The sequence below is a fragment of the Drosophila miranda genome, chromosome 4 (assembly GCF_003369915.1).
Source record: "Drosophila miranda strain MSH22 chromosome 4, D.miranda_PacBio2.1, whole genome shotgun sequence".
NCBI lineage: Eukaryota > Metazoa > Arthropoda > Insecta > Diptera > Drosophilidae > Drosophila > Drosophila miranda.
The window spans coordinates 7,882,418-7,908,805 of record NC_046677.1 but is presented as its reverse complement, the minus strand read 5'-3'; the positions used below and the strand labels follow the sequence as shown (position 1 = coordinate 7,908,805).

General features: G+C 44.5%; 1 protein-coding gene across 4 annotated transcripts; it reads right to left on the bottom strand.

Moving 5' to 3' along the window:
- Positions 1-332: 332 nt before the first annotated feature.
- LOC108163023 (probable phospholipid-transporting ATPase VA) lies at positions 333-25,032 on the bottom strand. 4 transcript variants are annotated; one of them, XM_033392920.1, is made up of 15 exons: positions 24,948-25,032; positions 23,990-24,105; positions 17,078-18,278; positions 5,472-5,652; positions 5,226-5,405; positions 5,042-5,166; positions 3,919-4,983; positions 3,149-3,853; positions 2,917-3,084; positions 2,518-2,857; positions 2,268-2,453; positions 1,995-2,195; positions 1,746-1,933; positions 1,531-1,671; positions 333-1,367 (listed from the first exon to the last, which is right to left on the bottom strand). In XM_033392920.1, exons 3-15 carry the CDS (start codon positions 18,064-18,066, stop codon positions 1,319-1,321), a joined length of 4,518 nt encoding a protein of 1,505 aa, XP_033248811.1. In that variant the 5' UTR covers positions 18,067-18,278; positions 23,990-24,105; positions 24,948-25,032; the 3' UTR covers positions 333-1,318. The 4 variants fall into 4 exon arrangements, with proteins under 4 accessions (XP_033248811.1, XP_017153551.1, XP_017153553.1 ...); XM_017298062.2 differs by having other exon boundaries at positions 24,706-25,030; XM_017298064.2 differs by having other exon boundaries at positions 1,586-1,671; positions 24,706-25,030.
- Positions 25,033-26,388: the final 1,356 nt, after the last annotated feature.

Here is a 26,388-nt window from a genome sequence, read left to right as displayed (position 1 = left end):
GTAATTGATTTTATAAAATCCAACTGGATCTCATTTTTGCGTTGCCAACACAGTCTCTGCGCCTTTTGGCACTTCTTGCGCTGTTAATGATATGTTAATGTTGCTTGGACATCGATAACAGCCATATCTATCGCAAAAGATAGCCGACTAAATTTTTCGTGTCAAATATAACTTTGATTTTGGCGCCAGATTCGATTATGTGGATATTCCCTGAAATTACGCTGTTTCTTTTTTCAAACAGCCATAAATAAGTACCATACATTTTAGGTAAATATACATTTATTTCATTTAATGATTTCTTGCTTTTCCAACAATGTATGTAAATATTCAGCTAACGTTTTCAAATCTGGTTTAATTTGTTTGCATTAATAGTAAAACTAATGGATTACAACAATTGATTATTACCGTCGCACGTTCAATAATAATAGTGGGGCCTATTAGGGTAGTAGGTAGGGAGGAGGGGGCTTCGATAAAAAAGTAAAAAATCGACTGTTTCCCACAAGAAACTAGGAGAGAACAGAAGGTGAGAAATGATTCTGTCAAATACTTGAATTCAATATGCACAATCTGCACATCGATCGATATATACATATATAGTAGGTTTAGGTTTAAGGTATGTATTGTATATATATACTGTATCTTATGCTTAGGTATATCCTTCATGAGTGTAGAATCACAGCCTTTTCATCGAACTAACATTGCAGTTCTGTTGTGTTTTTGAATTGTCAAGTATTTCCGTTGTGGGTGATATATAAATCTATTATAATTAGTCGCTAGGGGGGGTTAAGTAATCATAATAATTGTACCACATACATTTAGCAGTGTATTTTTCGGTTTTGTTTAACAATAAGTAGTTTTAGGTTGGTTATAGATCGGGCATGGGCTTAGATAATCTTTTCTTATATACAAATAAATATATAAATTACGACATAGGGGGTGCAATTGTGTGCCATTGCAATTGCTTTCCATTTAACGTTAAGGCAAACATTCTAACTAAGACTCTTCTCTTCTGATAGTTGGAACTCCGGGGATTCTATTGTATTGTGTGTTCCACGTGTTTTTTCTATCTTCAACAGAACATTAGCTAAACAATCTAATTCAATTTGTTACTAAGTACTCGTACATTTTAGCCTAATTGCTTTTAGGGGGGGACTACGGGTTAAAAGCGTGTCAACTAAGGGCGTAATTAACTAACATAACATTGTATTATTAATCGGTGTCGAAAGGCCACATATTTAGACTGAAAGCACATGTGTTTTTGTAAGGTTTCTAGTTTTAGTGTTTCGTAGAGAGGTGCATTTTGCATTTTGGCGCTCGATCAGGTAATCGTTGTTATAATCTGATTCTTAGACCCATAATCGGTGATTCTGCAAGAATATTTCACTGATTAGATTCAATTTAGAGCTAAATAAAGGGGGAAATCCAAGCAATGTACAAATAAAAAGACACAAAATCATAAAGGAACTGAGAAACGAAGTTGAACTCAAGAGACGTGCAAGAGAAGCTATCAAGTATTTTGTGCCTTTTTACCTATATATTGATGAGGCTGAGGTGGAGCGCGACCAAGTAACTAACAAACCCTCACCTCTGCTGCGCTCGCGCTGGCTCTGCAGTAAAACCTTGGTGCTGTCGTCGGGGCACAGGGAAATGCGCACCGTTGTCAATATTAGGCTGCAGATTAAACAGATTTCAATTAGTGATTAGTCCTTCTGTGGGAGGACCACTCTCGGGGCTCTTGGGCTTACCGGGGCAGCACAGCCACCACTGTCGATAGGAGGATCACCAGCCAGTGGACGGCAGAGGAGATGCACACAAAGATCACCCAGTAGGTGGAGGGCAGGCCGAAGCAATTGACGCACCAATAGTTGTACACAAACGAGAAGAGGTAGAAGGAGGCCAGGCTAACCACGATTGATATGACATGCAGCACAGTCTACAAAGAACCAAAGAGTTAGCGACACACGAATCATTTATTTGGGTGTTCCTCCATTTACCCAGGAACGTATTTCAATGCAACAGTGCACCAAATTGGCAAACAGACAGGAGGCCGTGATCGTTGTCCCAAACTCCCAGATGCCCACATCGCTCTCCCCGTAGGCGCACAGCGCCACAAAGAATATGACCAGACTCTGATAGAGGGCATCCAGTAGTATCAACCAGAAGTCGTGCGGCCTGTAAGCGACGCCCAAGCGACCCTGAAAATACAACAAACGTCAATGGTTAAATCCAGCTTGAAGACTGGGGATCCAGCCCGTTCTGCAACTCACATTCTTATAGAGGTACGGATTCTTGAGTAGCAGATCCTCCGGCACTCGCTTGTCGTATACACCGATGGCCAAGGGCGGCAGTGAAGTGAATATCAGGTTGTAGAGCATCAGATACATTTGATCCATCATCACAGAGCCAGAGAAGCCGCAATACAACTGATACCAGAATATCAGAAATACAAAGGCCTGCAAAACATAAAATTCCATATGAAAAGACAGTTCAGAGTGGAATATATCTGAAATTTCTTACCGCATTCTTGTAAAAGAAATAGAGGATCATGCGCGACAATCGATCGTAGCACCAATAGCCGTGCGACAGCAACAGCCGCTCCAGGTAGCGAAAGCGGGAGAGCGTGAAATCGGCAGCCATCACGGCCTGCATACCCTCCTGGCCAGAGATGCCCACACCCACATCGGCCATCTGTATCATGGACACATCATTGGCGCCATCTCCAATGGCTAAAGTTCGCAGATTGAGCTCCTCCTTCACGACTTTAACCAGGTAAGCCTTCTGCAGAGGTGTGGAACGGCAGCAGAGCACAGAAGCGCATCGCTTGGCCAGCCGCAGAAATGGCAGAATCAATTTGGATCTAAAATGTATGATTTAAGTCATTAGATATTGTTCTGATCTGCCCGAAGTATAGCTTACTTTGGATCCAAAATGAAAGTCAGTGTCTTGCCATCCACTACCAAGGCGCGTGGCTTCCGTCGCAGCGTCTGGCTGTAGCCAATCGAGGATGTGGGCTTTGCGTTCTCCATGTCCGTCAGATAGAAATTGATGGCCGTCTCAGCTGCATCGCGGGAACGTGCTGTCAATCTGCATAAAAAGCATTTCGATTAGTCATCATATTTAGGGAGTAAATCCCCGACTAATTACTCACTTGATCAACTCCATTTGCTGGGTGAAAAGCTTGGCAGAATACGCTATATTTATGGCCGTCTCGGGCTTGTCTCCCGTCAGCACCCACACGGAGATGCCTGCCGCCAGCAGGGATGCTATCGTCTCGGGCACACCGTCCTGGAGGCGATCTTCGATGCCTGTGGCTCCCAGCAGCGTTAGATTGCTCTCCAGCTTTGCGAAAGAGTCGCGCAATCTTCGCTCGCGGTTCTCCAGCGACATCTCAATCTCCTGATGGCGCGCCCACCAGTCCGTGTAGTCGGCGGAGTTCAGGGTGCGCTTGGCCATCACCAGAATGCGCAGACCTTCGCGTGCATAGCGATCCAGCTGCTGTTGGGTCTGCTCGCGCAGAACGCCCTCGGGGCTGTTGTGCGGACAGGGCGACAGGACGGGCATGATGGTGCTGTCCGCTCCCTTGCAGTAGAGGACAATCTCCTGGGTGCCCGTGCGACGGACCACAATCGACATGCACTTGCGACTCGAGTCGAAGGGCAGGATCTTGAGTATCTCATACTCGACGGTGGCCCTTGCCGTGGGCATGCTGACCAGGATGTGGTTGGGGCTGCGGTTTAGCAGGCAGCAGTCGTAGCTGTAGGCGGCATTCACCAGGGCCAGCTCATCCGGGCTTTCGGCCTCGTACAGCGGACGACCATCGGCGGTTCTATAAATGGTCTCCGATTTGGTTGAACTGAAACGGGGGACGGCAGATTGTTAGAAAATCCATTGACAAATTCCTCTCTTCGATTTACTTACGTCATTTTCAGACGCTTTCCTTGGGTCTTGGCATTCAGGAAGGTTGCTATGCTGGTGATCTTCGAGTTGATAGCCGCCTTGGCCCTGCCCGTAGGCGAGATGCTGTTGGACAGCGCCTTGCTCTTCATGGGTGGCGATGGCGACTCCGACTCCGAGTTCGGCGAGGACTCCGCCGAACTGCTGATGGGCGACAGCGTGGGCTGGTGGCTCTGGGCGGGCATCGCAAAGATTAGATTGGGCGGCGGCGAAGGGGTCACGGATCGCGACTCTGCCAGCCGCATGTATCGATCCACTGGGATGGATGCCGGCTGCTGCTGCTGTCCATTCACAATGGTAGTCGTAGTCGTCGTGGTGGTCGTCGTAGCCAGCAGCTTCTGTCGCTGTTTGTTGTGCTTCAGGTTCGCCGGACTGCAGCCCGTCTGCTGCTGCTGCACTTCAATGATGCCGCTGGCATTCATCAGGTCCCGATGCGGCGCCGCACTCACGATCACCGTGTTGCATATCGCCAGCACCACGAGGAACTCCTGTATCCGCTGGGCGTGTGGCGTGAGATACGATCCCTGCGTCAGCAGGGCCATGTCGCTCGTCAGCGTATCATTCGGCACCAGCGGGGGGGCCGGGGCCCCCGGCTTCGAGTACATCTTCTCCAGCTCCGAGGGCGGGTGATTGTAGTCCGCTCCGTTGACGACGCAGCGGCGAAAGATCATCTTGTTCTCGGTGAGAGTGCCGGTCTTGTCGGAGAATATGTGCTGGATCTGGCCGAGCTCCTCGGTGATGTTCATGGCACGGCATTCGGTCTGCTTGTTGGTGTCCGCGTCGTACAGATCGATGTTGTTGTGGATGTGAAAGACCTGCAGGATCTTGCACAGCTCGATGGTCACGTACAGCGACAGCGGTATCATCACCTGCAGAATGATGATGTACGTCCAGAAGGTCCACATGCCCTCGAGATTCGCATTCACCTCGAAGGGCAGGTACGGTACCGGGAAATTGGTAAACGAACTCAGCCACATGGTGCAGCCGATGGCCCCAACAATGCACAGTATAAACAATATTATCACACACCTAAAAAGAGGGGAACGCTTATAATATCTCCAGATTAAAGAGTCGCTTGTCCACTCACCATATCACATCAATATTCATTTGCTGTTCCACCTGGGAGCGCTTGTACCTTGGACCACTATTATTCAGCATTGACTTTGTTTCATGTCCCGCATAGACCACAATACCCTCGATATAGTCCGTATTCTATAGATACAGAGATACAGAGCATTAAATTGATTCTTTGGATTACTATTAAAGCGCACCTTCAGTCTACTTTCTCTTAACAAAAGGCACTCGGTCGATATGGGCACACGCTCCCCAGTTGGATGTATTAAGGCCCCATGAAATCTATATAATTTTGTTGTCGGCGCATCCGCCTCCACGCGGCTAACAAATTTGCTAGGTACAAATATGCTCTGCATCTCCTCAAAGCCACGTACAACCTGAAAAATACCCATTCGAATGTTGATAGATACGATGCAATAATGGAACAATCACGTATGCATTACCTCGCGACGCTTCAGATTCGTTTCGCCATCCAAATCGCAGGTGTCTATGTAGCATACCCCATGGGGGTCACTGCTTCGCAGCAAGAGTATATCCGCGGGCACTGTCTCGTTGTTCGAGAGATGGACAATGTCCCCAACACGCAGGTCCTGCCACTTGACCCTCTTGTAGCGCTCCGTCTCTCTGGAAAGGGGATTACAAAATGCACACACAAATTCGTATTAATTATGCTGTCAAAAGGAGTGCCATTTAGTACGATTTAGTCTGAAGCTCAAGGCAGCCGCGAACATTTGTCACATTTCCCTTTAAAGTTTCAAGTTCAGGCAAAAGTTGTCCCTTGAAATATTCAATAATCAAACATTTTAAAGGCCTCCAAATGTCGTGGGATCCTTGGACATGAAATGTCATTTACCGCAGGCCATGTCCATGCCCGAAAGACAGACAGACAGCCGGAGATAATCCCCCATGTTACAGCCATGTACAATATTTATGAATGATGGGGCTCCGTTCCCCATCCATGTCTCCAATTATTGTCAAATGAACACATTTGATGGGCCACGCAATACAATTTACATGCGACCAGTGAGGGTCTGTTCGGGATAGATGGCCATAGCTAGGGTATGGATGGTAGTTGTCAGGGAAAGTAGTCGGTCGAAAGGTAATGCGAGGGAGTTTCTGCTGCTGATGAACATTTGAGCAAACAGAAAGAGAGAGAGAGAGCTCACACAAAGTGCTCTCTCCACTCCAATCCACATTTATTGGATGGGGGGGGGGGGGGGGGGGGGGGGGGGGGGGGGGGGGGGGGGGGGGGGGGGGGGGGGGGCCAGTGGGTCTCGCATGTGGGTTGGTTATTAAAGTAACAAGTAAATTGCAAAATAATAAGCCGTCACTTTGCCCTCGACCTTGGCCGAAAGATGATGATGGACGGACGGAGGGGGAAACCTCGCCGGTTTCCATGGAAAGTGGAGGCCTTTTTGCGTCATGCTGGAAATTTCATTCGCTTTCATTTGATGATTTTTATAAAGTCGCATGTCTCCACCCTACGCCGCCTCCCTCCCTGTAATGGCGTCATCTCTCCCTCTCTCCTGGGCGCCGCTGCTTAGATATTTATTAAAAAAGAGAGTCCTGCGGTTAGATGGGTTGAGCAAGGACATGGACATGGACAATATTCCCATTTAATTCAAGTTCATTTGGCCAGCGCGAGCGCCAAATTGTTATGGTTGGAAAATGTGTAATTTTTTAACACTCGCGTGTCCCCCATGTAATCTCGTCCCCTGACCTTCTCCAACACAGACCTTCCTCCTACTCCTCCTCCTCCTACTCTCTGCTCTGCCACTCTGCCGTTGTTCTGCTTGTCAGTGTCATGTGGCATGTGGCGATGTCCTTGCATTGCTTTCGGTTCCAGATTGTTTGTGAAAGTACCCTTTCGCACCCAGAGGGTATTACGATTGGCATAAGATGTTTGCAATGAAATCTTGAAAGTATCTCTCTGACTATCTGACATAAGGATGAATCCAGTACTTTTCCACGCCTCCCACAGAAAAGGATATACCTTCAAAGGGTATCAAAGGGCTAGTACCATCAAAGACTGTCCTTCAGGTGAATGTTTTGCTGTTTGTTCTGCTGGGTTCTGACATGGCCTGACATTTGGCTGACAGACAGGCCACAAAGGAGACAAAGTATTACTCCTGCTGTCTCTCTCCTGTCCCTGGGAATGGGAGCATTCGGCGGTGAAAGCTTCTGCCATCATTTTAATTGGGTCATTAGCAAGATTGCAGCACATTCTAACGCATTCTACAAGACCACGACCAAGAGCCTCCCCTGAAGTCCCATCTCTCCCTCTGAAAGGGGGGGGTACCATGTAATTATATTTGTTCTTGTTTTTGTTCTTTCTGCTTGGCCTCTGTCTCTGTCTCTGTCTCTGGTCTTGTCTTGTCTTTTGCCTTTTGCTGGTTTCTTGATTGCATTTCTCTAATTGACTGTTTCTTTGTTAACATGCCCCCAACAGGCGACAGCCGACAGACAGTCGTTGCTGTTCCCGACAGTGCATTCGCAGTGGTTCCATAATTGTAATCGTCTTTCTTTACTTCATTATCTGCTGCACAAACTGCTCGATAAGATACTACCACGTATACATACGTATTGATTCCGCTAGCTGTCAAGTGGCTTATTCCTGTGATATGACGACATCCCCTCCATTCATCCATCCATCGATCCATCCGTGGGCCATAAACCTGTATTGTTCAGGCTTTTATTATATCTACAATCTCCAATCGGAAGACTAGAGATTTATTGTGGAACAGCACTTACTTTATTTCTGGGAACTACTTATATGGGCCTGGGTATAATCATGATATATTTGTACGATAAATATTGATGAAATTTCAAAATTTCGGTTGTATCTTGTTTTTGGTTAATAAATCTTGATGTTGTTGCTAATTGTACACAGAAATATTGTACTCTTTTTATCTTTAGAGCAGGAAGAATGAGTTCTACCATCGATGAAGAGGAGAGGCTCCGATCGAAGGGGGTTTCTCTCCAGATCAGTGATCAGTGAATTTTTGTAGAATTTTCCATCAGTTTTGTGTAATCTATTACCGTATAACATAGGGTACTTGATGCTAAGCACTCCTTCCACTTAATGATAATTTATGATATTTTTAATCATATTTATTTAATCTTTCAGATCTTTTCTTAAGTGCTTTCATTCCTTGCATATTCTTTTTTATTTATCTACGTTTCTTTAATATTTATTTGAGTAGAGTTTTGGCCCCTCCTACCTCTCGCTTTCCTTCCAGCACCCATATTTTTTGCCATATTCGTGTTTATTTACTTTCACTGTACGATTTTTAGGTCACGAGTTAGTCATGCTCGTACACTGACCGGCGAGACCCGGAGACTGAAGCCCCACACGTCCATTAATCATATTCCCATAAAAAAAAACACAGCAAAACGCGACAGAAAACAAAACCTTCAATACCCGGATCGGTTCGGAACAGATCGGAACAAAATCTTCAATACCCGGATCGGTTCGGAACAGATCGGAACTCCATTCGTTGTCTGGAAAATGTAATGAAGGTGACATCTGTCTGGTAGGCGGAGGCGCGTGACAATGAGTCCATTAACACGGGATCCACCCACAGAGAACCCAGTGTCGGTGTAGGTGTCTGTGCCTGTGTCCTTCCATCCCTCCCGAGGGATGGGCTGAGGATAATGCAGTGTTTTGAAAGTTTCGCTTATATTGTTGCATGTCACCCTCTAATTGGGGGCCTGTCTCTGTCTCTGCCCGCCCCTCGCCGCGATTCATATTTACAGCGAAGGCGTCCCAAGTTGTTGAATCTTTAATGAGGCACGAGAGGCGGTGACGGTGCACAGTGGGGCACAAGGGTGAAGGCAATTACCAGTGGGGCTCTCGGGGCTCTGTGACTCGATTTATTAGGCGTTTTCGCAAAATGCAAAATTAATGCGAGTTTAACTCGACGATGGGCACGTTGATTGCTCGGTTATTTGCTCAGAAGAAGAGGCTTCGCATAAAAGTGAAACTCACGCAAACTCCTCAACCCAATTCCCATTCCCATTCGCACTCCCTTTCCCTCTTCCAGTTGAGAGTTTTGTTTGGGTCGTTACGCCTCCTCCTATCCCAATCCCAATCCTATCCTGGGGCTCCGATGCGTGTGTCAGCGGCATTTAAAGGCGGCTCCAAGCGCCTCCACCAAGTGCTGGTGGTGTGGCGTTGCCTCTGCAAGTGGCATTTAACACGTTTTGCCCCTGCTCCCTGCCTCCAAAGCTTTATTATTATTAAATAGAGGTCTATCCTGCAGAGATCTCTATAGAGTTTTGCTGAATCACTGGGCGATGGATGATCTCTGGCTCCCCTTTTTCGTGTTTCGACGAATTGCTGAAGTGTACATTGTATCTAGATAATGGGAAATATTGGGGGGATTTTCCCTACAAATACATACATGATAGATACGATATTTAGAGGGGGATTTTTCACCCCAAGTTTCCTCTTTAAAGAGTAACTTTATCTGCAACTAAAAACGTAAATAAGATACGGAAAAGAGTGCATGGTTTCTCTGTTAGATGATGTATTATATGTTTAGCATGTAGATTGAATGATGCAATCTTTATAGACACGAATTGGGTCAAGGGGGTTCATGCGACGACGACGATGATGATGTTGTTGATGATGAAATAAACCCACCAAGTAGATCTTTCTTTAGAGAATTGTGTGCAGTGTAGCATTGAACCATGGTGGTTCTTCCCATTTGATTATTTAGTGCTCTTCCTCCACCCTCTTCCCCTGCCGTTCCCATCCCACTGCACATGGAAATTTATGTGGCAAATGTGGGTCATGCATGCTAAAGCCAGCCGGCAGATTGAGGAGCATAAGGCGGGGGGGGAGTAGTCTTGGGAGCAGGGTAATTTACTTAAAGTTCGTTAAATGTGTGGCCAAGAAACAGCCCCAGAAGTGGCCCCAGAAATGCGCATGCCTTTGTCCGTTACACGCGTTGCACGAGTCAATAAAATGCCCAAAACATAACCAGGAATCGGGGGGGGTTTTTTGGTCTCCGGAGTGTGGGTTAATAGAGGCAAGAAGTCTACCGTTTTGCGGTCTGAACCGCTAATATGCTTCTGTTCATTCATTCTTCCATGTTCAGGGCAAGGTTCTTGTTATTTAAAAGGCATTTGCCATAGTCCCCGAGTAAACAACATGCGTGGGCGGCTACCAGACAGCTACCACAATCACAATTCCACTCCGCACTCCACTGGCTGGAGAGGAACAAAGTCCCTGTAGTCCCACGTACAGACAACAAATTAGTGGCCCAAAACCTAAAACCCAACCAAGCATTAGCTTCAGGTTGTGTAAACACCCCCACACACCCCCACTCCCCCACTAAAACTATTCGGCCATAAATAATTCAACATTTAATAGGGTTACATCCCCCCAAAAACCGATAGAAACCCCGAATTATAAAGCCCCCACAGGAGGTACTCCAATGCTCTTTCGACTCCCCTGGAAAGGTAGATTCGGATCTGGGGTTCAGAGTTCGGTGGGGGGGTGGGTTAATTAACACATACTCGTATTTATTCGTTATGCGCTGTCCTGGGTATTGTCTGGAGGTTTTCCGCTCTCTCTAATTGGACTGATGGATATCCATAGATACACAGATACCGGAATGTTTGGGTTGGACAAAAGTTTCTGTGGACTATGTCTAGTTTGTGGGATTATAAATCACTTTGGAATAACGTTGTTTAAATAGTGATTAAGTAGGGGGGCGGAAGGGGGTTTCTAGCCATCGATGAATGTCGTCTCTATTTGCTTATGGGGAAATTCTGATAGACGATGAATGTTCCTGGAAGTGGAAGAGACCTTTAAGGTAAATTTCATTAGAGAAAAACTTTCCAATGCTAACACCCCCAGCCCCCCCCCCCCCCACCCCACCCCACACACACACACACACACACACATCAATGGGTCGAAGGTCTCGTCCTTGCAATGTCCATCAAGCTGTGCGGTGCTGCTAATGCACTCAAAGGAAAGACACACCCAAAGGTGAAATGACGAAGCGCCAGAAAACTGTGGAAAAACGGGAAGGCAAAAGAAAAACAGAACCGAGCAGAACCGAACAGAACAGAATAAAGAACAAACAGAGCACGCAAGTGATTTTTATAATCAATTTTTAAAGTTTACTTTAGCCACTCACCCACATGGAAGCACCATAGAGAATCAGGGTCTCGGCACCACTGGGGAGGCGTGGCTGTAGATACGCCTCCAACAGATAGATAGACAGAATGCGGGGGTGGGCTATAAGTACCACTGTGTGCCTCTGTGCTTCATTAACTTGACTAAAAGCCATCGCGCATGAATCAATCATGTAAACATTATTAAGGAGGCGAAGGAGGTGGTGGGGCAGGAGGAGGAGCACCAAAGGAAGGCGTCCATTTTGTTCGATTCAATGGAGCACAAACTGCCGCTTGGACGGACGGATAGGTGTACGAGTACGAGTATCTCGAAATGAAAATGAAAAGACAGTTTGGTCATGTAATTAGCTTGTGGCACGCAACCGTTGCCCTGCCCTCCCCTCCCCTCCCCGCCAATAAAGGTGGAAATTGGCCCACATATGCGGTCTAGTCTGTCCGCTGGGAGAGTGTTGTGTCCATCGGCTGTTCATTTCGCTCAATTGAGTTTCTGAATTAATTATTAATAACACACTTTTCCCAACCCCCGCCCCCCCGAAATTCAATGGAATGTTGGTTCCTTCTCCACTCCCCACTCGAGGGAACACTCCACATACGACAATTATGGGCAGTGGCAGTGGCAGGGGCAGGGGCTGTGGAAGGTCAATTATTGGGAAAGGCCACACACTGCCAACCCACAGAAAGCGGAAAACTCTGTGGCATCGAGTTTATTTGTCCAACCAACCAACTATCCAACAAAATGTGGCACTGACCGAAACAGAGTCTCCTCCGTCTCATATTTCTCATCATTCGAGGGCTGCCTCTGTGTGTGTCGATGTTTTTTTGATTTGGAAAAACCATTTGTGGTCTCCCCCACACCAACCCAAGATATTTGATATATTTATCTTAGAGATTCTTTTGGCGTATCTCTACAAGAATTTGCACTTTGCAATTGCGCTACAAGTGACAGTGGCAGTAGGAGGAAACCGAAAGGTAAGAGGTCTTTGGAGATTCCATCTCCATGCAAATAAGATACACATTTCGTGGCCTCAGTCCCAGTTTTCTTTCGAACAATCGGCCTCTTTGTTCAGCTGAAACTCAGACTAACAACCAAAGCCATTCAAATGATCTTTCGGGCGTGATATTTGTTCCCTATTTCTAAAGAAATCCTTGAGAGCCAAAGGCAAACAACAAACAGTGCAAACTATACGAGTATTTCAATTTCAATTCGAAAATGTGGCAATGAAAATTCTTGATTAGATTCCATAACTATCCTTCCGCTCTACTTCAAGTCGAAATTCCAGCCCCTAACACTTGAATATTCTTCCATTTCCCATACGTGCTGCATTTGAAGTTATTTCTGTGCTTCAAAGATACAATATCTAGGTATCTAGGTATTTGTGTCACTGGCATTCGATCAAATATTATCTCAAGTGCGCCCACCGCTCTCTGGTGGGATTATCTTTTGGGTGAACAAACCCTGCAGATCGTTTGGAATATAGAGTTCTTGGAACTAGTACTGCAGGTGTTCGTATGAGATAATGAATAACGGACCAGCCTATCGTTGATAGTCGCAACTATCGCATTGATTTATGTCACTTTTTGGAGTATGATTTATGGCGAAAACTTCAATCCGTCTTCGATATTTGCATTCCATAATTACAGCATAGTTACACGTATTTCTTCGTTTTGTAAGCTCCTTGAACCCAACAGAAACCACCTTGCAGATCATATTTTCCCTCGTTCGCTTGTCCCTGGAGCAGCAGTCTCTGCCCTGAGCTATGACTTTGCTTGAACCCCAGCTGGAACGCAAGTCAGTGACACTGCAAGCCACAGATACGAGTACCCGAGACATGAGAAGAGAGAAACAAATCGGAAAACTTGACCAACAGCCGCAGCAATTGCAGCATGGAGTATGGCAGCATGGCAGCATGGTGCTAATGGTCTCTGGGTTTTGTTAACATGGCCATTAGATGGCTGGCAATGGTCGTATATGGGATGGGGGGATGGTTGGCGATCAGGTTTGGGCCCCGAGTGCCGATTCTTGCTAGACAAACGTCAGTCTCTCAGACAGAGACTCAGAGACGGAGACTGAATCCTAACGATGATTGCCAACCGGTTTGTTTTGCTTGAACGGGGAGGGAGTGAATGGAATGGAAAACCCGTTTGCTAGGTTGCTGTATTTTAGCATTTTCAATGTCAGAGTTTGGTGAGATACAACCGTTCTATTAAGAGCTGTAAGCGAAACAATAAACCATCATTTCCAGCCAAACATTAACCCACAAAAGCGTAGGAGATCGGCGCACAAGAATAGATACGCCCCAGTAGAGCATAACTATCGGTATTTATTGTCTGTCATCTCATCACCTCATCACTGGTGTTAAAGCCACAGCAGATACAGATACATTCGGCCAATCGGAAATTCGCTTTTATGGTCGCTTTTCAAGGTTTCAAGGTTATGTAGTTCGCTCTCACAACGTGCCCCACGAGTGGTTTGTCCCACAACCTTGAGGGGCCATATTTTATGCAAAAGAATCAGTGAGAATCGCAGAAGTAGCGGCTTGAGGTCTCAGCTGTTGGCGCAATTCTGCGAATATATTCATGCAGTTTCGGTTGCGGTGAAAGTGCACGCCTGACACCGCCTGAGAGATACAACATCTGGATAGACGAAATCCCACACGCCCACGCATTCGCTTGGGAATGTTAAAAAGAAGCCTCCCCTTTCCCCTGGCTGCCCCACCTAGATAGATAGTTGTATATTTGTATATTTATTCCGTTGTGTTTCCCACCAAAGAAAACGGTTGAGGCGGTTCGGAAATTGAATACGAAATGTGGGACAGGCCATTAATCATACAATAGATATCCTTGGAGCCTTATGCAACGAATAGCAAGTGTATTTCCAAGGAAAAGTCAAGTTCAAAGGCAAAAGTAAAAGATTAAGCAATGGAAATGCCATTCGAATGGAGAAAGCTCTGCTTCTGGCCACAAAAGAAATACAAATACAAATACAGCAAATTGCATTCAAAAGAGTGGCAAAAGTGTTGTTTACAGTTTCCATACGAATCTGGCACGATTCTTGGATCCCTCAGTCAGCAGATACTTGTACGTGAGGGGTGTGTGGTGTGTGGTGGGGCCAGGCGGGTGTTACATAAGACCTTGCATAAGCTATATAAGGGGGATCGAGCAATAAATGCAATTCTTTTCATGACATTTCGCGCCCCAGAGCCCCACAATGCGAGTAGTGACCTCGTCCGTTCCCTTTGATAAGACCAGAATGAGACAATCTTTCGCGGGGGAGGAGGGGCGGAAGAGTGAGAAATATTTTTCCAATGAATTTATTGCATTTACTCGGCCAGAGCGAGTCATGCTTTTTGCAGGGCATATCAATAAGAGTCCGAGGAGCCACAGCCCAGCAATCAGTGGGAATTGACTGGGAATTCAATGCAATTGAGACCCACAGATTGAATCATAAGAAGAGCGAGAAGGGAGAGACTGCCCAAATGATTGGCAATGTCCTCTAAAGAAATAAGAGCACAAGCTTTAGAGACGTTCCTCTAACAGATCTTCTCAGGTGAACCCATAAAAGATGGTTGTAATTTCTTATGAAAGATATAGTTTAACACACAGGTAACTCAATGGTCGAGATAATGTGGGATAAAGCAGCATTTCCTTATTGCATTTGAATCATCTAATTATTCACGGTTTCTCCTTTCGTTTTCGAGATTAAACTTATATCTATCTCCTTTGCGATACAACTTCCTGAATGACTAATTGTTTTCTTTCTTTTATTTTTTTGCTTTCCTTGTGTTAATTAAATTTGCAGACTTTTAACACATCAATTAATTTGGGGGTTCAATCATTCGTTTAGCACATCCACAATCGATTCCGTTTTGGGTGCAATTAACACAAGCTTTTGAGGGAGAAATCTTTCAGACATTGTTTTCCCCTTTTTTATTTTTTGGTAGTAAAAATGTTGCCAAATGCGTAACCTTGATCCAATAATTTGCCAAGTAAATGTCATTCGTAATCGCAATATTTAGAGATGAAAACCCGCAAGTAATTCACATTTCCATTCGCAATCGCATTCGCACTCGAACTCGTGATTCATTTTTCTCGAGCATTGCACACCACACGGCCATCAAATTCATGATTTTCGATTCGTGGACAAAAATCGCGGGGCCGAGGGGCAGAGGCGTCAGATGGTCAGGGCCGTTAAACTGGAAACTTTTGCTCCACTCCATTCCATTCCATTCCACAGGTAGGCCTGTACTCCAGTCGGCTGTGAGTCAGCTGTCCAGCTGTGGCTCCTCTGACCGTTCATTCGATTTCCATATTTGGCAGACCCCCCATCCCCCACCCGCCTCTGATTTGCATGTAACTTGTGGCTTTTCGCGCAACGGAGGAAGGACGGATAGTGGAACGGATGCAATTGTTGCACATTTCCATAACACAGTGGACTTCATGGAGAAGTCTTTATAATCCACATCATTTCCCCCTCTCACACCCTCTTGTGCTTTTCTTAGCAATCCTCACATTTTTATCATCAATTAGTTTCAGTTCCAATCCGATTTTATCCACTGTGCACGACACGTTTCATGGACAACAATGACAGAAGCGACAAAATCACTATGGTTTGGTTTTATGACAATTGTGCAAAAGAGCGTGAAAGAGAATAGGGAAATGCAAATATAATTAGCAACAACAATGTAAACGAACGAGTGGCTCACTCGTAAGTTCATTGGTCAGCGTCGGCACACGAGACAGCCGAGCGATAGAGAGGGAGAGAGGAGAAACGAAACTGTTGTGGAAAGCACATTGGAATGGCAGGTAAGGCAAGTGCATTCCAAAGGGGGGCGCTCTTTGGCCGGGCCTCACCTTCTCTATCGATATGCCTTGGTTCCGTGTTTATTTTGCTGTTGTACAAAACGGGAAACAATTGAATAGAAGGAGGCGGCACAGATCCCAAGAGGTAAGAGCAGTAGAGCGGTACAGCAGGGTAAGTACAACAAGTACACGTACACGTGCAATGCAAGTAAATTGTCACTTGGTTTGGGAAAGTCTGACAAACGGAATCGCTGCTCGGCTGATGGCTAAAAAGAGGGCTTCGGCGGGGGGCAAAAGAGTGTCAAAAGTATGCGTCAACGACGCTCAAATGTGGGACAGCCCCCACCACAAGCGAGAAGTGGAGAAGAAGAAACAGAAAAGAGGCACCGGCAAAGACAGTTAGGGAAAGTTTACACACAGAATTGTTGCTATTTTATATACCCTTGAAGTTGGGTATGATGATGCCTTTAACTTTTAGGTCTTTTGAGATCTATAAAATATATATATTTTACAAGTCTCCAGCCTATAAAACCTCACACTTTTAATCAAAGTCGGACAACCTATGGGTCTGCAAGGGTATCTGATGCTTCGGTACCCAAAGGCACCTCTCCATGCTTGTTAGTGTTTGTATTTGCTTTGCTTTTGGCTGGATTATCGATTTCTAGATCACGTTTTAAAATACACAAACACAAAACACGAATCGGGTTCAACAAATCATGCAGACGGCCAAAAATTAGCATGAGGAGAGCAACCAGTGGTTGAAAATGGTAGGCGGAGGGGAGGGTAATGGCCATCCGAATCAGTCCAAAGCCCCAGGCACCCATTCAGCACATTCAGAACATTCAGAGAGCCCGGCAAACTGTCTCTCGTTAAAATCTGTCTAGCCGGAGGGCTCGAAATGTGGAAATTGGTCAACAGAAGTCAAGTTCTTTGTTGGCTTTTGGCTCTCTGGCAACAGTTTGGAAAAGTTTTGTGGGCCAACGGGACAGAAATTGACAAACTGTGTAGAAGGAGGGGGAAGATGGCTTCTCCCGTCTATCCATTAGCGAAAGAACTGCCATCTGGTTTTCAAGATATACTTATACTTATGTATCACACTCACCCATCGTACACCCGACATGTGGTGTTGTTGATCCGCTTATCGGAGGCTCTCCTCCGCCGATCCTCGAACAGATCCTTGACCGCCGTCACGCCCAGCACAAAGAGCACTGGGATCATGGCCACCTCCTTGCCAAAGGCATTGATCGCCGGCACCCAGTTGAGGAGGACGATGAAGATGAAGTACAGATTGGCCACGCGATGGAACTGCTCCAGCAGATTCTTCGGAATGAACGAGAGCAGGGTGTACTTGGTGGTGCGGATCTTGTTGCCCACAAACTGGCCGTTGGGATGCTCCCGCTTGGGCGTCTTGGGCGGCACGGTGTGGTTGGGCACCACCATCCGGTAGCTGCGCTCCTCGAACTTGTCGCCGGTGCTGTAGTTGCAGAGCGTCAGCCGCTTCCACCACGGCGGCGCCTCCGTTCGCCGCAGCGTGTAGATGGACTCGGAGCGCGACGCCTGGCGGGAGTGGCCGCGTCCCCCCGTCGCCGAGGTGGGCGCGGAGGGTTCACGCACCGCCTCCTCCTTGTGTCCCGGCGGCAGGATGAAGTCTGTCTTGGAGCCAACGCGACTGTGGCCCCGCCCCGAGGGAGCGGCACTGCCCGGCGGCGAGTCCGTGATCTGGCCCTGCGAGAAGGCTCGCTGGTGGCCCTTCATCGCCGACTTGATGGGCCGCCCATTGGCCCCCACAATGGCGCCGCCGCCATGGCTAACGGACCGCGCATGGCCACGCGATGGACCCGCAGGATTGGCCACCGGCATTCCGGGTACGCTACCTATAAGCGGATTCCCGCCCGGAAACACATACGTGCGCTCCGGCTCGCCAGCGGCACCCAGTCCACCTCCCGTTCCCGCTCCCGCTCCAGCGGTGGCTGTCATCATCAGTGTGTTGCCAGGCGCGTGGCCGTCGCCGGAGAGGTTGGGCGGGGCCGAGCGCTGCTGCTGGACAACTAGAAACTTTCGCCGCAAGTCTTCGGTGTTCGCTGAAGGCATCTTCGCAGGCCACAACCATCAGGTTACCTTCTGTGGACCGTGGGATATGTGTGTGTGTGTGTTCCGTTCCGGATGTTGTTTGATGGCTTCGATTCCAGGGGTACTCCTCTTCCTAGCAGCACCTGGACTCCAGCGTGGGGCTGGGCCTCATCGCCGGCACGAATGATGCCTCATCTGTTGCACGACTGCCATGACGGGGGGAGGGGGCGGATCTGCAAGTTAAAGATGAAAATACAATTACATTTGAGGCAATTGAAAATAAACTCGTGAAGTTTATCGAACCCCAGGAAAGGCACTCAACCGGCCAAAAAAAAAATCATAAAAACGGATAAGCGAAATACAGAAATAACAGCAAAAATACCCAAAACAACACAGAAAATGAAACGCTAAAAACAAATAAAACTTAGAGCCCGCCCTTGATTCGGAGCTTCCGATAAGCGAAGCGAATGGGAGGGAAAAAAACCACGAAAAAGAGAGGCGACGTGGAGCACGTATTGCCCCCAAGGTCATGCGTAACGCGCGTGTGGGGGGTGGGGAGGGTGTAGGATGGAGGCTACTCCTCCAATCTCTCTTGTGTGGGCTTCCAGACCCACTGTCGCTCATTGACAACAAAGTTCAAGGCTCCCCCAAAAGACACACACACAGATTGAACTTTGATTTTTAAGCTGTCGGACCGACAGATACTTCCTGTTCCCCTGCCCAAAATACATATCCATAAGGCCTAATATATTCGCAAAACCATATCTGATGTGGGTTCATGGCGAACCATTCAAGCATTCATAATTCTAGGGAACATTCAACTCTTGGGAGAAACAGTAGGCCGCCATTCATTCATTCATTCTTGAAAAGTTTCCAGCATTCAAATGAAAAAAAATTACAACAATTATGAAGGAAGGGGAGCGTTGAGGGTGGGGGTGAGCTTGAGAAGCAGATCAATGAACGCCCTGTAACAGAACTGTGGTAAAAGTTCAACAATCTCTGGGCTAAAGGGTTCCGTTCCTTCAATTCCCAATAAGAGCTCTACTTTTGTTCCCCAGAATTTCTCAAACATTTATAGTATTTTCTGAGCCCCAAAACGTGTCAACAGAATTGTTGTTTCCATTATTTTTTTGTTTCCCATCAATTTTTTATTGAATTTAAGTGATCAAAAAAGAGTAAAGCAAACCCCATTCCTTTTCTAGTCTTTTAATTAAATGAAAACAAATGAAATTCGACGGTTTTTTGCGTGTTTCAATTTGTATTTAATTAAGTTTTTCATTGAATGATGAACTTATTTGGTAACCAATTCCGTATTGCCCATATATATAGCCTGTATATATTGAATATATATGTATTCATTATATATATGCCTCGACACAAAAAAAATCTTCATATGAAAGCTAAAAATGAATTTGGCACACGACCGAAATGTGACTTAATTTTTTCATCTAGTTTTTTCTTTCGTTTTCTGCTTTGTTTTTATATGATCATAAATCAAGCAGAAAAATACATAGCACGGGTATATAAAACATTCTATTAAACGAATGAAACATGAAATTTGTTTGGCCATTTAGTCGTTTCATTGGTTTTTTGACTCTCGCCTCGTCATCAACATGGCTAAGAACCATTAGCCACTACTCCCCGCATGCCCCGCAGAAAACTTTTACCCTCCGCCACTGCGGCTGTCTGGCACTTTTGATTTTCCTTTCTTTCTGCGTTTTTTACGAGCTCCAGAGGAACAAACAACTTTCAAGTGGCCAAAACTTGATTTATTTTGGCCGGGCCCAATGGTTAAACGACCCCAAAGAAGGCGGCCCCGCCTGATAAGTTCACTTTTGTTTCTTCTAATTAGTGGAAGCCACTCCACATACCCGAATACCCTGTATTCTAGTGGGTATGATGATATCCAGCAGATGTTGAAACTCCTGTTTCACTACAAAGTTCCCATAAGCGAACGGACACAGTCGTTTCTCTTTTCTATAGCAAAGATGGACCCTCTAGGGTATTTAAAACTTCACTATGTTCCTTGCTTCTTGCAGAGAATCCGTTTATCTGTATCTGTGGCTTGGGCTTTTCTGACTTGCCCTCATTGCGGTTGTCGATACTCGGAGCTGGAGCAGAGGCAGCAGCTAAACTGAAATTATTTTTAGCCACGCACATGCGAAATACTCGTAATCCGAAAAAAGATAAACATTTCCAGCGGTGGGCCAAGCCCAAAACCGGCAATGATTATCGGGCCAAAAGACAGCGAAAAGAAGGGAATGAGAGCGCTGGCCAAAGACTTGAATACGAATGAAAATAAAGTTCAATGCGTTTGCCAATCCAGACGTATCTCAGAGATACATTATATGTATCTGATGCTCGTTTTGTCGTTTGTTATTGAACGGCTGGGACTACGACTAATTGGAAAACCAATTTGATGAGATGGAAAACTCACCCAAGTCTCGCTCTCGCTGAACTCAGCCTTAAACATAAATATTGAAAATTCAGTTTGGCCATATTTTTCATTCGATTGAACAATCAATGGCTCCAATCGAATGGCCACGACCTTCCATTGAAAACGCATTTATGGTCGGGCCAATTATAAATTGTATATAAATATTTTATAATTATATTTAAGCACCAACAATGTGTTCAGCAATTATTTTAATACACTAAAGCATTTATTTTTCTAAATAATATCTGCGACGTGCCTCTGGAGTGCATTTTAAACCAGTTTTCGAAGCAAATTTCCAATCAGTAAACAAAAGGGGCTTGAACCATCATCAAATTTAAAATATTCAAAATCTTTCATCTGCATAGATATTATTTGGGGTGGCAGAAATGCAGAAAAACAGGTTCTTTAAATAAATATTTGATTTTCGTTGCTTTGTTCCGTCTGTTCAAAACCGATTTCGCACTGAAAATGTTTACAATTGTTCTTTCAATTGGCAGCTAATTCAAAATGGGTATTTATTTATCGAACGATTCATCCATATATCCATTGGAGGGAGCACTAGCCGATAAACATAAATTTTGCTACATTTTCGCCACTTTTGGGGATCATTTACATTACGTTCTAGCCTTTGTCTTCCATTAACTTTAACTGAAAGTTTAAGTGCACTTATCGGGGCATATAATTCCATAATATAATTGATATTGCAGTCTGAGGCGATGAGTAATTACCCCCACGATATTATAAAGAGGAGGACGGAACTCCGATTGGCGGTAACGTAACCCAATTTAAATCACATCGTGACAAATTGCATACAAAACTCTCGATATATGTATATTTATTCTCAGTCATTTCGTATGCTAATTCCGTTGGTTAGCTGCTCCGTTGGTTAATTACGGCAAAAGGCAAACTCAATTTGAATCTGAACAATGGGAGTTGGAAATTTACGATGCTTTGGCATTTTGACATGGGAAAACTTCCGACTTCCATGGGAATGAATATTCGCGGCAACGAGACACAAGTTTCCAGGCAGAAAACGGCCAAAGCCAGAAGAAGATGAAGAAGAAGACGGAGGAGGAGGCAAGAAGGCAACAAAGTTTCACAACTAATTAGAAACTGTTGACTGTTGACGGGGGCGTCGACACTCCCGACGAAACTGCCTTCGACGCTTCTGTGGGTTGCTATCTATTCAATTACATCGAGAAGCGTCACCAGAGAGGGGAATGGGGGCATCCAATGGACAAGAGAGGGCCGCGTGACAAGAAACTGAAAGTCAGAAAATCAAAGAGCAAAAGGAAGCAAGAAAGAGACCTCTGGCAATGGGAGGAATAAAAGTACATACTGTAAAACAACTCACGAGCAAATCACGATCCATTCACGAACCCATCTCTCTCTCTCTCTCTTTGTGTGGACGCTCGACTGATTGAAGCTTTGACCCTATGCTAAAACCCACCAGCAGAAATTACCATATTAATGTATTCAATTATTCGCATTCCATCTTAATTTGCCACAGTACCAGGGATCGATGGGCTGTCAATTTCCGAGCACCAGCACTACCGTGCAGCCAGAGTAATGAAAACAATAGACTTCTGTCTCACAAAAGTCGTTAAAGTTAATGGCGAAACAATTGTTGGCGGCAGACAATGCGAGCGCGTGTTTGTTTCATTTTAAATTTGATTAGAGCTCTGCTCAAGAGTATTTTATCCATTTTTCATAAATTCACTTAAAATGTTGAAATTTTTGTGGATTTTATCAGTCACAGGAAACGAACGAAAATGTACTCTAAAGATTAACGAGTTTTTGAGGTTTTGAAGGACACTTCTGTATATTTTGCTTTATATTATATATACCGGTTATATTATAACCAGATACCAGTGTACCAAACTTTGTTGAACAACCAAATGAAATGCCAAAGAGCAATAATGCCAATAATAATAAATCGTATCAATAATAGCGGAGGGTGGACCTCCATATTGAGCGATAACCCAACGCCAATCAAAATGATAAAAGGTAGTTCTTTATGGACTCTGTCCATGCGAAGCCAACAAATTTTACCATCTACCGTAATACTGTACGGAACCAGGATAACGCAATGTGGAATCTATTAAGTTAGGACTCCTGATGGTGGGGTAGCCAAAAAGCGCACATATCTGCTCTGAGAAGAGCCAGTGATTAATGGAAATACTCGTTTGCGGAATGTGTGACTGCTACAAAAGTAGATACGTACTACGTAGGTAACATATATAGTATTTTATGGTAACATAACACAATGAATACCACATACGAGTGCGAGTAGTGTAGTGCATATTCCGACAGCTGTCGGTGATAAGAAACAACGGAGCCACGCGTGAGTACCGCCTGGCCACGTACGCCTAGATACAGATACAGTGGGCATTCCACACAGAATTTGCTTATCAAGTGACACGCTGGAAGAACAACCGTTAATGTAGCCACTTTTCTCACAAACTGTGGCGGGCTAGCGGAATGCCCTGATGGAAGATTTATTAATTTACTTTCCTGTGTTTGTTTTTCAGCCAAGAAGTTTGTGGGGTAGCCTGCCGTTTGCGAGATAAGCACCCACCGATATAGAGGTGCGGGCGGTAGGTAAACTGTAGTCATAAAAATTAAACAAATTTAAAGCTGTATATTAGTGGCCGTTAAACTGTAAAAAAAACACCGCACATAAGTCATGCAGCTTCTGTTTCCATTGCATTGCGAATCGGAGAGTCAATTGTCTGGAAGCTCTGCCGTAACGGTACCTGGAGCAATGCTAGTAAGCATTAGAGAGAGAGAGAGAGAGAGAGAGAGAGGGACTGCACACAAAGTAACAGTTAAGAGTTTCTTGAGCAGCTGTCCATCTCCCTCTCACTCTGCAACTACAATTAGTAAAGCAACTAGCTTTGAACTCAATTGAGAAGAAGCGAGAGAGAAGAGACGCTCGCACAGTGGTTGTAATGTCCATAAACACGCACACTTTTGGAAAAGGGTTCAAATGTTACGAGAGCCATGTGGAATTAGTGCAATACAATTCCGTCATACATATGTATGTATGTTAATTATGTTAAAGTCTGCCTTTCTGCTCTAAAACGCAACACAGGTAAGTAGTTCAACAGCTGACACGAAAACTATTCTTGGTTACAGCTTCCCTAATGTGCGCCGCCCACTGTATTAAGTGTATCAAATGCAATGCAGTAGCAGTAGCAGTATCAGAAGAGAGGATCCAACTGGCAATCGCTTTTATTAAATGCCGGTGCAAGTGAGAGCGAGAGGCAAGGAGAAGCACGATCTACTGTCGCCATCGACAGAGGGAGAAGAGAGCGCTAGCGAGACGAAGGCAGGTAAAAAACCAGTCGTTAGGGGGTGGCAGGGGGGACACTCTGGCCTGGTCTGCAACGCTCAACTGGTTCTTAGCAACTAACTTGTTTTTTCTGTAGATTGTTTGCCGTCTGAGGTTTTTATTTGCTAATTTTATATACATACTATTTTATATGGTAACAGGCAAAAACTTACCTTAATCCAAACAAAAAGATTGACTTTTTCTGCGATCCACTTGGTTATTTTTGTTGTATTTCCAAATAAAACTCTTGTTGCGCGCCTTTTTGTTGTGTATTTATGTATTTTTTCTGCTATTTTCGGAGAGAGAAAAGAGAGGAATGGTGAGCGGATGCTGCGGCCATAGCAACAGCAGCAGCACCATATGCTGCATCTCGCTCTTGGCAACTTATGATAACCGAGGTCAGGCCGGGGAAGGAGCAAGAGAGATGGAATATTGATGCAATTTCATAACTGGATTTTTACGATTCCTTGAAATTGGGAGACGCGTAGGGGGGAATATTTGTATTCAATGTTTTTAGTTGCTGCACCACGCACAAGCAAACACTAAAAGACACACACACACATACACATCAGCAAGGAAATCAAGAAACAATACAAGAATAACCAAGCGCAAGCCCAAGACAGCAAGTACAATAACAAAAACCACACGCTAGACTGAAACAGCAACCACAATCAGCCGCTCACTTTTTTCGTCGTTCATTTCTTTGCGGGAAATCGAATTATTTTTGTTGTATCTTTGCCACGAATTTTGTGGCCGCCGCTAAGAATTTCAATACAAATATTATGGCCTCAATAGCATTTTCACTTCTTCGCACACACACACAAACACACACAAAACACAAAACAGTTGTTGTTAGGGGAAATCATAAATGAAAATATTCAAATATTACATTGCAACGGGGGAATTTTCCCTTATTATTGGATTGCAGATATTGCAGATGTTATGTTTTGACTTTCACGCGAAAATTCCGACGAAACAAAGAAACAACAACAAACCACGACGAAAAGCGTAACAACCAAAGGAATTTTTCAACATAAAAACGTGTCCGAATCGCTTGATGGTTAAAATTTTATTCAAATATTAAAGACAAAGCATTGAACCTAGGGGTGTTTTTCGAGTAAACGGAACTACTTTTCTGAATTGTTAAGAGCGCCAACCGCCAAGTTTAATTTCCGTTTTGTTGTCGTTGCCGCGGATTGAACAGTGTGGTGTGACCGCGGACTTGTCGATGAAATATACCGCCCGACCCTCAGAAGTATACCGAAACATACCGTCTCATTTTAAATATACCGTAAATATACTGACGAATTCGAGTTCTATTATACATATTCCTCGATTTTGATATTCCGTCGAATATTACTAGCTAGATAAAACATTTTGCATTGCCCACAGAATTTTATACGATTAATTATCCCATTTTCTACTTGACTAGCTTATTTTAAATACTTGATTTTATTGGATTTTGCGTAAAAAAGGTTATAACTAAATAGGTCAAACAAAAAAGGTTTTAGCGAAAATGGGCACACAAAAAAAACGAAAGAGGATAGTCGTTCCAATTGCTCAATTCTTTATTCCGTTGAATAATTCTGGACAACTAAAACCCTTAGTTTTGCCCACATATATTTAAACCATTGATGAATCAATTTTCTATTTGACTGGCTAGTTTTTAATCCTTGCTTTTATTGTATTTCGGCTACAACAAGGTTTAAACAAAAAAGGTCAACAAAGTAACAGTGGCAACGTAAGTGAGTATGAAATGTCACGTCAACCGTGGCTTGGGAATAGGTATACCCTATTTCGTTGATATATATGAATAAACTGTTTTTCCAAGCTGTTTCAAAACGTAATTAATATAGAAATGATCTCAGATTGTTATGTTTTGGAAATATTAATGCATATCAATATATATCTTGTCTTGTAAATATATCTCGATCCCTATACCCATTCTTGGTTTCTGTAAGAAGACCTTTAAAATACCTTTAAAACAGAAACTGACTAATTTTGGCCTCTTTTGGAGCATTAGATGACAAACACTCTCTCAGTTCTATAATATTCATTTCCCAGGGTATGCAAAATGTTGCTCAATCCGCGCAATCTTGTGAACAGTGCTGCTCGATTTCACGGCACATGCGTCTGGCCATGAATGTTGCCACAGCATAACACGTAAGAAAACGTAAGTGAGCTGAAAAGGGACATTGTGGCGAGGAAAAATATCGAAAATGTATCATATTCTTCAATTTTGATCTTCCGTGGAATATTACTAGCTATACAAAACATTCAGCCATGCCCACATAATTTAAGACCATTGATGAATAAATTTTCTTCCAGATTGGTTAGTTTTTAGTCCTTGCTTTTATTTTACTTCGGCTAAAACAAGGCTTAAACAAAATAGTTCAACATAAAAAATCAGTCGCAATGTTGCTGGTATTTGAAGACATGATGCGTGTATAGGCCTTTAGATACCCTATTTCGTTAATTTAATATGATGATCCTGTTTTTAAAACGTAATTAATAACGAAATTTTCCCAAATTGATATGTTTTAGACATATTCATGCATTTGAATATTATGCT

Coding starts and splice junctions, on each gene's coding strand:
- LOC108163023 (XM_033392920.1), bottom strand. CDS start 18,066: ATGCCTTCAGCGAACACCGAAGACTTGCGGCGAAAGTTTCTAGTTGTC. Junction 5,653..17,077: donor ACATGTCGGGTGTACGATGG/GTGAGTGTGATA, acceptor TCCCCTTTCCAG/AGAGACGGAGCGCTACAAGA. Junction 2,196..2,267: donor ATCCGTACCTCTATAAGAAT/GTGAGTTGCAGA, acceptor TTGTATTTTCAG/GGTCGCTTGGGCGTCGCTTA.